Genomic DNA, 14,052 nt, shown 5'->3' with positions numbered 1-14,052 from the left:
TGTTTGTAACTCTGTAATGTCTGTACTGATCCTTTGCTATTTTGTAAAACGTTGTCGATCTGTTAGTATTTTCCTCCTTTTATTTTTAAAATAAAAAAAAAAAAATTTAACCAGAAAGAAAAGCCCAGGCCCTGATGGAGTCATTGAATTCTACAAGAAATTTTGAGAAGAACTAATGCCAATAATGCTGAAACTCTTTAAAGAAATTGAAAGAGAAGCAGTACTTCTAAAATGATTCCTGCAAGCAAGTATTACTCTGATTTGGATTCTAAAACCAGAAAAGAATGAAACAAAACTACAGGCCAATCTCCCTAATGAATACAGATGCAAAAATCCTCAATAAGATACTGGCAAACAGAATGCAGCAAATCAACAAGAAGATTATATATCATGACCAAGTAGGCTTCATCTCAGGAATACAGTGATGGTTCAACATATGCAAATCAAAAAATAGAGCCAAAGATAAAAACCCAACAAGATGTACAAAAGGCATTTGGCAAAGTTCAACTACCATTCATGATAAAAACACTACAGAAAATTTGAATAGATGGTCTCAATCTTATAAAGGCCATCTATGACAAATCAACAGCTAACATAATATTAAATGGTCAAAAACTGGAAAATTTCACTCTAAAACAAGGAACAGGACAACAATATCCATTAACACCACTCCTGTTCAATAAAATTCTGGAAATATTAGCTAGAGCAATTAGACAAGAAAAAAAAAGGAATAAAGATAGCAAAGGAAGAATTATTTGCAGAAGATAGCAAAGATAGCATTATTTGCAGATGACATGATACTCTACATAGAAGATCCCCAAAACTCCACCAAAAAAATTGTACATTTACTATGCAAATTCAGTAGTGTAGCACGAATACAAAGTCAACATTCAAAATCAATGTAGCATTCTTGTACAGAAGCAACAAACTCACAGAGAAATTAGGGAACACATACCCTTCACAATAGCATCTAAAAATATGAAATAGGAATGAATCTAACAAAGGATGTAAAAAATCTGCACAGAACAAATTACAGTAACCTAAAAAAGGAGACTGAAGAGGATATCAGAAAATGGAAAGATAGCCCTTGCACATGGAAAGGAAGAACCATATAGCGAAAATGGCTATACTCTGCAATCCCAATCAAAAACCATTAACATACCACACAGAACTACAGAAAACATTCATGAAATTCATTTGGAACCAGAAGAGACCTAGAATAGCAAAAACAATTCTGAGCAACAATGGCAAGTCTGGGGACATCACAATCCCAGACTTGAAATTATAATATAAAGCCACTGTGATGAAATCAGCATGGTATCAGAAAAAAAAACAGCCCTGAGGATCAGTGGAACAGAACACAAGATGCAGACACAATCCCCAAACATACTCAACCACCTTATCTTTGACAAAGGAGCCTAATATAGTCACTAAAAGAAAGATGGTCTCTTTAATAGATTGTGCTGGAAGAACTGGCTTTCCACATGCTGAAGACTAAAACTAGACCCATGCCTATCACCATGTACTAAACTAAAGTCAAATGGATCAAAGATTTACATATTAAAATGAAAACACTAAATTTACTGGAAGACAAAATAGGTAGAAATCTCAAAAGACATGGGTATAGGCAGAGACTTCATGAACAAAACCCTGAACTGTCAGGGAAATATTATGAAGAATCAACAAATGGGATCTCACCTTATTAAAAAGCTTTAGCACAACAAAAGAAATGACCAATAGAGTGCAAAGACAACATACAGAGTGGGCAAAAATTATAGACAGTTGTCTCTCAGACAAAGGACTTACATCTAGAACATATAAGAATTGAAAAACAATCAGACATCCCCCCAAATTCAAAGACCCAAACCAAAAATGAGCATCAGAGATGAGTACACACTTCTCAGATGAAGAAATATACATGGCAAATACATAAGCGAAAAAATGTTCAACATCATTGGTCATTAACAGATGCAAATTCAAACAACACTGAGATTCCATTTCACCTTAGAAAGAATGGCTATCATCAAAAAATCGACCAATAACAAAGGGGCTGCGGGGATAAAGAAACCCTTTTCCACTGTTGGTGGGAGTGTAGACTGGTAAGACCAGTGTGGAAATCAGTGTGGAGATTTCTAAAAAAACTAGGAGTAGAGATTCCATTTGATCCAGCTATTCCCTTCCTGGGTATCTTCCCAGAAGAATTAAAAACATCATACCACAGCAATATATGTGCACTCATGTGTATAGCAGCACAATTTGTCATAGCTAAATCTTGGAAACAAACCAAATGCCCATTAACTGAGGAATGGATAAAAAGGATGTTTTTTTTGTTTTGTTTTGTTTTTTCATATAATGCAGTACTGCTCAGCCATAAAGGAGGATAAACTGGATACTCTCACAGGAAAATGGATGCAACTGAGGACCATACTTATAAGTGAAATAAATGAGACCCACATGTATAAACATTGTGTTGTCTCACAAGTGTGAAAAACTGAATAAGACAGTAAGATTCAAAATGTACAACAGATATTATGAATTGGAAAGAAACTGTTCAAAAGAAAAGACAAACTGTTATGGGGAAAAGGGGAAAGGAAGAAAGGGAAAAAGAAAAAAATATCTTTATATACAAGATAGTTAAGATAGGTATACAGCGCGTTTCTCTTAGTTCATTTAAAAGAAAGGTTTGTGCTAATATCGTTTGGACAAGATATCATGCCTATATCTTGTACTCTGAATAATTACTACAAAGAGAACAATATGCAATGTATTAATTATTGTAACTTGCCTGTTAACCTGTTTTGAAACTGTTTTATTGTTATTTTTTTCCCTTTAAAATAAAAAAATTCATTTTTAAGGTAATAAGTTGATCACATAAGACAGGAGGAAAACTGATTTTGAAAACCACATTGATGAATTCAATAGAATCACCTTGAATTCAATAGAATCACCATATTCTAACAATGCTCAAAGGAATTTTAGTATTTGCAAAGTCTTCATTATGGTGTCCTTAATATGTCAAGTAAATTAAAATATTAATAACTAAATGCCAAAATATTTCCATTTTGGGGCTGGGGATTCAGCCCAGCGGCACAGTGCCTGCCTGGCAAGTGCAAGGTCATGAGTTCGATTCCTGGTACCGGAAAAAAACCAAAAAAACAAAAAAAAAAAACCCCAAAAACTTCAATTTTTCTAGAATGAACTAGAGCTATGCCTTAGCAATGAAGAACAATGATGATCAAGCAGCTCTTATGTTTTTAGGACCCTAATTAATTCTAGAATCAAATTTCTGAGATGACCAGGTCTCCTGTGCATAGATTTTTTTGTAACATTCTAGCAAATTAATGAAGAGAATGAATTAATTATTCATCAATGAGTTAAATAAAATCGCTGGATATGCATTCATTCTGTGTTTATATAAAAACTATGACATTGATTCTTTCTGGGAAACTTATTCTGTTAATATGATAAGCTTTTCTGAAGAATGAAATAAACTCCTTTGTTTACTTTTTATTTTATATGTCTTTCATATAAAGAAACATGAGTATATAATAATGGTTTCTAACTTGCACAGAAATCAATAAACACAAGCCAGACTGTACTAAAATTTTTGTAATCAAGTGTTTTTGTGTTAAAAATTTACAAAACAAAACCCAAGAAATGAAAACTATTTCCAGCCAACTTCAGGCATGTTTGAAATGTTGAAATGATCTGACCACTGAGACGCAGGTATATGCTAAAATTGCTATTGCCTATCACCTGGTACCTAATAGAAAATGAGTGATTGTGATAACTAAAGACAAAGTATGAGTACTGTAGAAAGATATAACATGTTTCTTTCATTTCTAACGTATAGTGGCTTTAAATTTCCCTTAATTTCTTAGAAAGTTAGCTTCATGGTGATACCCTTTTGTCTCTTCAATTAAAAGGCACTAATGATTGCTTAGCTATAAAATCAGTAACACAGCTAGCTGTCCTCTACCTTACTGTTTCTTACTGTCCCTCCATTCCCATGAATTTTAACATTATAACAGTGAATATTTTTCTCTTTTTTCCTATCAATAACGTTATTATCTCAGTATTTCCAAAGACTACTAGACATGGCACAGAGATTTCACGGAGGATGGAAAAGGGTTACATGAAGCCTTTTTGGATAACCAACTTGGCAGTAAGATTGTAACATCTTGTTTCAGGGGACCAATTTAAAATAGAATTGCCCAGATCAGTTCCTGAAAAATAATTTTATTAACTAATAAAATCTATCTATTTAAAATATTAAAGGGATTAGTCAGTGTTTCTGCTAAAATGTCAAAGGAAATTTATATCTTCAAAATAAGTTAAAAATAAAATTTAATCTGTTATAGTAGTGGCTTATTCCCTGAGGCCAAAGCAGTATAGTGAAGATAGTTTTGGAAAAGCAATGGTAGGAAGATGAATTTTCAAGTATAGAATGATAAAATTTTTGAACTGGAATGGTACTTGTTGATATCTTTTACAATCATCACATTTTACAGATCAGGAAACAAATCTAAGTAAGTGAAGTGTCTGGCTAAGATCACTCTGCCAATTAATGGCAGGCCCAGTAAGAAAAATCCAACTTTTCTGTTTCTCACTTTAGTAATCCTTTTACTATTTCACAGTAACAGCCAAGGCAGAAGCAACATACATTTATGAGGGTCTCCTAGTTACGAGGCTCAATGTTAAGTATTTTACTACTACTCATAAATTACCTACCATTTTCACAATTACCCTACGAGATAGATATACAACTTGTGACAGAATTTGAACACAGGTTTCTCACACTGCCAAGAAAGTTTGTACTGTGTAGTCACATCATGGACATGTTTAACCAATATAATTTTGCCAAGTAATATTAAAGGAGGGAATCATCTGCATGGTTGGGAGTGGGACAATAAGGTCTAATTCAGAGAACTGTGGATCCACATAATTTTCTCCACTTCAGGATTTTAGTGTTTGAGAGTTCAGATTCAGAGGTCCAACAAAGCTTGGTTTTGAATACAGCTCTGTTTTTCACTAGATCTATGACTTTGGACAATTAATTTCTCTAGGCTTTTGTGTCCTAATCTGTAATATGAAATATAACATTCCCTGTAGAATTTTATTAGGATGAAGTGAAATAATGCATTTAGAGCAGTAGTTAGTACAATACCTGGTATAATCAGTAACTGTTCATTACATTTTTTTTGAGTTATTGTAAACTACTTGCTTGCTTGGCTTTTTGACAAATTTCACAAGATTACCAATTCATTTTTAAGAAACATAACCATGTATTTTGTCATAAACAAGTGTTACTGTATTTGGATTATGTCATGTCCAAGTAGATGCCCACTGTGTGAGGAATAGAATCCACAAGAATATTAATGTACTGAAAAGGTAAGACATTTTCCTCCCACATGACCCCATATTAAAACCAGTCCATAATCTCTATTCTAGCTCAATGTGCTAAAAAATGGGTTCTTTATTTATATAAAAGAATTTTTCTCCAAGCAAGAGATACTTTATTATTTTAACCTAAAAAGAGATTACAATTCAAATGAACATTTTTGGGGTGAACCAAACCTACCCTTACAATTTTGGAAAATGAAAAAAAAAAACTGATAGTTTTCTTCTATTACTGTGGACCCTGGCTTACCTCAGTGCAACAACTAGTTTAAAATCTGAGGATAAATAGAATCTTTAGGTTGGATTTGAAGATTGGGGAAAATGAGATTTTTGTGATCTCTGCACACCTACAAGTTCAAGTTTGGGGAGGAGGTCATAGATGTTTACATCAGCCCCCTTTCCCCTTCCTACTAACCTCTGCTTTTCCCAGTATCTCTTAACAGGGGTTACTGAAGCCACCTACCTACAGAGTGAATGCAGGACAATGAGCTAAAAGAAGGGAAAGGAATTAAGATTTACACTCCTCATCCTATACCTAGTTTAAGCCAATTCTCAACATATCCGCAGGCAGCTATCTGACATGCAGACATAAATCTTTGAATTATATAACATGTCTTACCACCCCACCACCATCCTATCTCCAGTGCTCCTGCAGTACGTATAATGTCATAGGCACTTAGTAACTGAGAATATGTTTGAAGAAGAGGGGTAGTAGTTGCTAGTAAACGTTTTTTCTATTATTAGTACATGCCAGTTTGCATTTCTTGTATGGAGCTGGTACAGGAACATACCACATCTGAATTCCCTTTTCATCTTCTTTTGCTCCCCACTTTCCCCTGCACCTATCTCTTGATCCCCTTCCTTTTTTTTTTATTTTGAACATGTTTACGGTACATAATATTTACATTTCTTGTGTGGAGTTAGTACATGTACTTGTTTAACAAACAGATGTTAAGAGTAAGAGAGCTATTGAGTACTTGCTAGTATCTGTACTACGACAGATACTAGCCAATATAGCTAATTTAAGGTACCTGTGATTGAACAACTGGCTCACAAAGATCCTGAAAGTCTAAGAATCTGGTCACTTACATTAGGATGGGCTAGCCAGCTTCAGCATGACACTGGAGAGAGAGGACTAACAAATCATAGGGGATACTCTAGCATATTCACCCTTAGCAACTGGCCAGTTACCCTTTTCTAAAGTAGGTGACTTTCACAAAATGTTGGCAAGAGCTTACACTTCCCTTGATTTTACCTCTTTGGGCTGAATCTTGATCCCTACATTTGTTATCTACTCTCCGACAACATGCTGTGTAAACTGGTTCTCCTTAATGCCAAGAACAAACCAATCTAATTTCCCATTAAGACCAACTCTCCAAATGCCTTCCATCTGCTAGATAGGATGACCAGCTAGCAATAAAACCCTCAAAGTACACCTGTGCTTGCTAGGGTCCTCTTCAAATATTAGGTCTTCAAAGTCTTAGGTGACCCAACTGCCATATCTAATCTTTGCTGCAAAACTCCAATTCTACATTAACTCAGGAGAAAGGTTTCTCATTATATGTTGCTTGACCCATTTTCCATTGTATGTTGTTACTTAGCAGCTTGTACATCTTAAATCTGAGCATCTGTTTACCTTTCTAGTGTAAAAAGCTTCAGAGGTTTCATTTTATAATATAGAAGGACCTCTTGTTATAAAGAAGGTATGAATGGGGTGTAAGAAGAGCCTATTAGCTAATACTATTAATAAAAGTTTTGTTGTATAAAAATCTTTAAATCATCTCACTTTATTAATACATTTTCTTTATCGTATTTTATGCTATTGTGGCAAGATGAATAGATCAGAATACCAAAGCAACACAGTTCATATTCTAAGGTTTTTCTTTTTTTATCTGAAGAACTACATTAACATGGAAAACATACCTATGGGCCATTAATATGACAAAAAGGTATGCTTCTCAAACACTGGAAACTGTTAAGAATCTTTGTTGCCAAGAGAGTCCGTTTCATTCAGTTAAACCTCCACGCATTTCAAACATTTACTTAAACATGATTCAGCTGTGAGATGTAAACTTTACATATTCTATAGGGAAAAGGCGGCTTGTCTGGTCTGCCATCTGTTTTTTGTTTGATCAATCTTGAAGCTATGGGAATAAAACTTTTAATACAGTAGTAATTACTAGCACTCCAGTAAATTTGAAGGCTCTTACCTGTACATTTGTAATCAGAGGCTACTCCTTTAAGCACAGCATCAAAAATGGATATTTCCACTCGCTGCTTTCTGTGGTGACAACTCAAAAGTAAGGAAGGCTGGGACACAATGAAATGCAGAAATGGTTCTAGCTGTAAGTCACCTGTTCCTCTTCGACCAGGCTGCCGAACGATAGTAATGCCAAGTGCTTGTCTTGCAGATGACCTCGTGGAAGCATGAAGACTTTCAAGAGAGAGAACTCCTATTTTTCTCCCTGGTGTTAAAGATGTGCTACTGCTTAAGAGATTTTCTGCTGTCACTGTAGAAATACACGCCTGATTTGGCTTAGCAGCACATGAATCAACTTCTGGGAGATTTAATGAACTCTTGCCTATTTTTTCATCTTTCTGTTCTTGTGATTTCAATTTAGGCAAGGTTATAGAGGAATAAGTCATTAGTGAGATTCTACTTGCAGTAATAAATATGTCAAAGGGAATAAAATTTAGATTCTTTACAATTGACGACTGGCGCGAGGGACGGGCGATTCGATGCTGACTAGCACCGCTTTGCTGTTCTATTTGTACTATTCTGATTTTGACGCTGTCACTGCCAATTCCACTGTCCTGAGCACCACTGTATCGAGAGGAGGTTTCGGCCACACCGCCGTCAAATGTATCCATTTTTTTCAGTTCTTGTTTAGAGCTCTGTTGGAAAAATGATAAGATAATTCAAATTAGTTACAAGTGTTGGTATGTAAACAATGTATATGTATTTAAGATGTATTTAAGAGAAGATAAAAACAAACCTTATATAACCAGTCAGAGAAACAAATTAGGTAGGTGCTCAACTCAAAAAAAAAGGTGAGAATGGCAAGGAAATACTTGAGAAAAGCATCAAATGGGCATTTCAGTAAAATATACTTGAGGGTAAGACCTAAGGTTTTTAAAAAAATGCTTCTTCAAATAAATATTTTAACTAGCATTCTGTATGGCAATTTTCAAAGTAATGCAATAAACTGTTTCTAAATCATGTTCACTATTGGTTGAAATTACATTTTACCTAGATGCAGCTTATATTTTATTGTTTACCCTTGTTATAAACTGATTACAGTTTTTTGAATAGTAAGAAAGGGAGGGTAAGTCAGCAGTCCTAAATTATGAGGAACAAAGAACAGTAATCTAAAATATACATGCTTGCCATTTAGGAAGATGGTTATTTTCCCCACCTATAGAAGGATTTGGAACAAGGGTAAATATAAATGATCAACTAAAATCAAGTCAGTAGCTAAAATCTCTCAGGGTAGAGTTTTCCTTTGGCAATAAAGGCCACTAATTCTTAATGTTTTCTACCACGGACCTTCTGAACAGAGAAAAAGGAACAACTTGACAGCAGCAGTTTTGTTACAATTACTTTGGCAACTAGACTTTAAGAACTTAGCTCTCCTTTCACAGATCTCCCACACATCTATTCAGCACCTCAACATTTCACTTGTTTTATCTTTGAAGTACTTCAGAATCATCAGTGTAACCATCAAAAATCCACAAAAGTCTAAAGAGCAAATATAAAATCCTACCCACTCCTATCTTTTATTCGTTATTTTATTTATTTTAAAGAGAATAATAAAAATAACAATAAAAATGATACAGAATTTTAAAACAAGATGACAGGAAATTAACAATGGTTATTATATTGCATATTGCTATCTTCAAAGTAGTTGTTCAGAGGACCAGATATAGGCACATAAGGTTGGTCAAACAATAAAAACACTAGCTGTTCCCTTCAATTAACTAATAGAAATTAGTAGTACAATTATCTTAGCTATTGTGTGTGTGTGTGTGTGTATATTCCTTCTTTTCTCCTATCCCTCATCCCAGTTACTCTTTCCTTTTTGAGCAGTCTCTTTCCCTTCACAAAGTCTGTTGTACCTTTTGGATCTTATTTATTCTTTCAATTTCTTACACTAGGAGACAGTGTGATGTTTACACATGTGAGACTGATTTATTTCATTTATGAGTATGGTCTCTAGTTACATCTTATCAGCAACCACAACTAAGCAGTAATATTAAGGCACTTCCTTTTAGTCTTTTCCTCTATAGCCACAGCCCTTGGTGTGGACACAAATTTGTAAGTCAATTTTTTGACATGCTATTATATTCTTCATTTAGTGTTAGAAATAATTTTTTCAACCATTCCTATATAATTGGATATACAAGTTTTCATTTTTTGTCAACAAACACGTTTCAAAAACATGTAGTACTACAGAATTTCTTTAGGATAGGCTAATTCAATGTAGAATTAAAGGTAAATGTTACAAAAATTTTTAAAAGTTATTAATATTGCCACTTTTCCAAAAGGGTTACATTGATTTACATTACTACTAGTGGTGGAAAAATATTCCCCAAATATCAGCTTTTAATTTGATTGGTTAAAAAAAAAATCACTTGGCTATATGTTATACAAGTTGCATATATATCAAGGGCTCATTGTGAAAATGTTAAAGAACTAATAAAAAAGAGTGATATAACAGATTTTTTCAAATGATATTTCCTATTAGTTGATTTTATAGTTGTTGACAAAGACACATTACTGTTAGAAAAACGCAGCATTAGCTATTCGAAATAAAACTTAGCCCTGCTGTTGGAAGACACTGATTTTTGTTTTTGGTTTTTGAATCATGCTATCTGTACTGTGCTATTTCTGTGCTGAGAGTATCCCTCTGAGCTTGTCGTAGCTAACAAATTCTTAGATATCCATCAAAACAAACGGAATTTGAGAATTGTTCTCTTTTTGGTGATCTCAACACTTCATTCATATGTTTTTATGGATGGATTATATTCTACTAAAATGTTCTGTAGTGATAGCACAGTATAGTTTTAAAATACAATCATGTATGACATAAGGTCTTGTTTAATAATGGGTGGCACATTGGATGGTCACTCCACGGAGTATAATGGAGCTGAAAAAGTCATGTTGCTTAGTGATACCCTGGGTGCCCTGATGTCATAGAGCAATCTAACACTCATGTGTTTGTGGTTGTGCTGGGGTAAACAAACCCCCTGTGCTTCTAACCATATAAAAGCACAGTACATGACATACAAACATGACCATACCACCTGATAATGATAAATGATTTATTTTGTTTTTATTATGCCATTCTTTTTATTGAGCATGTACTCCTACTTATAAAATGCTTTACTGTGAAGTCTTACGCTGTGTCATGCCTACATAGCCTATTACATTAAGTGTTTACTACATTTCTTGATTGCATCATTTTCTCTTGTGCTTAACTTAATTTTATATGTTCTGGTCATCATGACCTAAAGAGCAGCAGGCTGTACCACATATATGTATATACATCTCCACACATCCATGCAGCCTATGTGTATAGTAAACTATGCCATCTAGGTTTGAGCAGGTATGCTCTGTGATATTCATACAACTACAAAATTACATAATGGTGCATTTCTTAGAAAGTGTCCCCATAGGTAAATGATGCATAGCTGTATATCAGCTCTGGGGAATGAGAGACCTGGGATCAAGACCAACACTCTCTAATTACATGACCTTGGAAAAATTACAAACCTCTCTAAGGCTACCTAATCTTTTCTGTAAAACGATGGGAATAATTCTTCAAAGGATTATTATGAGGATTTGGTAAGTGAGTTTACCTAAAAAGTCAGCACAGTGCCCGGCATATAGCAAATAACTGACATTGCCATCTGTCTCCTGCCTGGTGAAGAACTGCTAAGAGGGAATGAACCACATTTTGTATATTATTAGGGTGCAGTGCTGTGCCTGGTACAATGAAAAAAATCCATAAATGTCTGATGAAAAGTTTGTTTATGATACAACAGTAAGTGAAAAATTACTTGGGAGATAGGATTAATGATTATGAACACATAAACATATTTGAAGGAAAACTTCCTAATACCAATTCTGTGAGGTCTTTCTTAGACATAGTCACAAGGTCTTTCCTGATCTGTACCTCCCACTTTGTGAACTGAACACATGCCTAGCAATCTTCCCAGTCTCTGCTGTGTCTTCATCTTTGTGGGACATTACTATGCAACAATGTTGTGGCACTAAATGAATTGATGTACTGATTTTACACTTATTAAAAGGCAATTTAAAAAAATTTCATCTCCTTAACCAAGATGTCGGCAAACCTTCCTCAATCCCTCCCTCCCCTTCTTTTTTCTCCTCTTCTTATTTTCTTTCTTTTCCTCCCTTCCCCTTCTTCTTCTTCTCCCTCTCTTTCTTTCTTTTTTGGTGGTCCTGGGGAATAAACCCATGGCCTTCGACTGAGCTACATCCTTGGCCCTCTGGGCTCATGCTTCAGCTTCCCAGAGTGCTGGTATTATGGGTGTGCACTACCATGCCTGGCTGACATTTATGCTTTTTAAAACAAACTATTACTGTGTTTTCTCCTACAGTGAGCAACTGAAAATTCTAAAACATGGTCTCCCTGAATATGTTTATTACTTGCCACCTACTGTTAGCAACTTACATAATTTTCTTTACTAAGTGTTACAACTCTTTGAGAGACAGTACCGTTAGCTCCATCTTATACCTGAGGAAACTGAGGCATATAAAGGTTATAATGGGTGCACCTTGAGACCATAATGTTGAGAAATAAATCAGACACACAAGCTTAAATATTGCACTGTCTCTCTTATGAGAAATCCAAAGTATAAAAAAGGAACAAAACAAAAAGACAATAGGAAATAGGGAGGTAAATCTTTCTAAAAGGAGAAAGGGTCAGGTGTGGTAGTGCATGTTTGTAATCCCAGCACTTGGGAGGCTGAGGCATGAAGTTGCAGAGAGTTCAAGGCCAGCCTAAACTGCATAGTGTGCTCAGGGCCACTCTATGCTACACATTGAGACCCTATCTCATATAAATAGAAAAACAAAAACAAAACCTAAAAGGGGAAAGAATCAAAATATGGAGGGAGCAGGGAAGAGGTGGGGGAGAGAAGGGAAAAAGGGATGAAAAAAGGACTTAAAAATGTAAACATTATGTACTGCAAACACGCACTAATAAAAAAAGGTGAAAAGAAAGGCCCAGGTGAGATAGCTAGCAGGCTATGTAAGAGTATAGTATTCTCAGAACATACCGTACTGCCTTGTAAAATTTAATAACTACTTGCTGACTGAATATATGAATGAATAAAACAAACATTTAATTTAGAAATTCAGTAAAAGTAAATTCAGTTTAATTTTAAAGCTGTTATCCCTACTATAAAAATTCGAAATAGACTTCCAAACATTGCCAACTAGGAATTCCTAAGAGTACTCAAGTAGTCTAGGATTTACTGCCCACATTTTGAGGGACCCCAACTAAATATCTATATACAATTTAACTAAAAAATCACTTAGGTTGAGTTCCATGGCAAAATCAAATCAAGTTCCAACTTCATAAACTATTTTCATTTTCCCAATGAAGAAAGTCAACCACAATTAACTACATGAAACCAGTTTTTATGCACACAGAATTTTCTTCTGATTTACAGATGTATTTAAAAGCCAGACTCTTCTTTAAAGCAAATTAAGTGTTCCTATAGGTGTTAACATGAAAAAACAAAACTGCCTGTAGGGAAAGATAAAGAAATATAGTATGCAGTCTTATTACATGCTGAGATTGCCACATTAGACCCCAGCACATGTCAAGTAGCATGATCTGGAGATATAAGTAATTGGCAGGGGCAGGATGGCAGTTATCAGCTCAGGTCACTCAGGTTAGTGAACAGAAGTCAGATGGTAACTAATTCTAGTCACTACTGAGCAGAATGGAATTTGAACCAATGACCCAGAGATGAAAGGCTTTGATTCTCACTGGAAGAAAAAAAAGGCACAATTTTCCCAATACTTAGAAAACTAACTTTTAAAACTGGGTTAAAAAGCCAAAATTTCCTGCATTTATTCTAAGCTTCCAAATTATTTGTAGTACTGAAACAAACTGAGGATTTTGAGACATACTTTAAAATCTACTGTTTGACCCTAATCCATTGCAGGTTTATTTATTACAATGAGAAGTATCTGGCCCACTAGTGAGAGATGTTTCACAATTAATTAAGTGGGCTGGGCCCTAAACCTAGGCATCAAATTTCTCATTTCTTTGAGAAAGCAAAAAGGGATGTGATCACTCTGAAAATAACTTCTACCTTATTGCTGTCCAATGGGACTAATAAGTTGTCAAAAACCACGCTATCTACTTGCTGTGGGTGAGTGCCGCATGTATCTCTGGGCAGTGCTGTTGCATCAGCTCTCCCACTCTTTACTTAACTTATTTAAAATGAACAATAAAAGTTTTCTTTAATTAGCTACTGGTGTGCATTAACATGATCATGATTAAACCATAAAAACCAACTGTACATTACTCTGCTCCTCTGTTCCATATGTTTTGAATTATTCTGTTTGAAAATGTACTTTGTGTCCCTTTTAAAAGTTCGACCTTCTGCTTT

General features: G+C 34.8%; 1 protein-coding gene across 3 annotated transcripts in view; it reads right to left on the bottom strand.

Annotated features, from left to right (window-relative positions):
• Nucleotides 1–14,052, bottom strand: part of Vps13b (vacuolar protein sorting 13 homolog B (yeast)) — a 657,708-nt gene that overhangs the window by 206,463 nt on the left and 437,193 nt on the right. For all 3 annotated transcript variants that reach the window (XM_005381857.2, XM_005381855.2, XM_005381856.1), the window contains exon 34: nucleotides 7,611–8,295. In XM_005381857.2, coding sequence (XP_005381914.1) covers nucleotides 7,611–8,295 — 685 coding nt within the window. The remainder of the gene's footprint in view (nucleotides 1–7,610; nucleotides 8,296–14,052) is intronic.

This window comes from Chinchilla lanigera, unplaced genomic scaffold (genome assembly GCF_000276665.1).
Source record: "Chinchilla lanigera isolate Chin_1 unplaced genomic scaffold, ChiLan1.0 scaffold00016, whole genome shotgun sequence".
NCBI lineage: Eukaryota > Metazoa > Chordata > Mammalia > Rodentia > Chinchillidae > Chinchilla > Chinchilla lanigera.
Note: the sequence above shows the minus strand (reverse complement) of the source record. Positions and strands in the feature narration are given on the sequence as shown.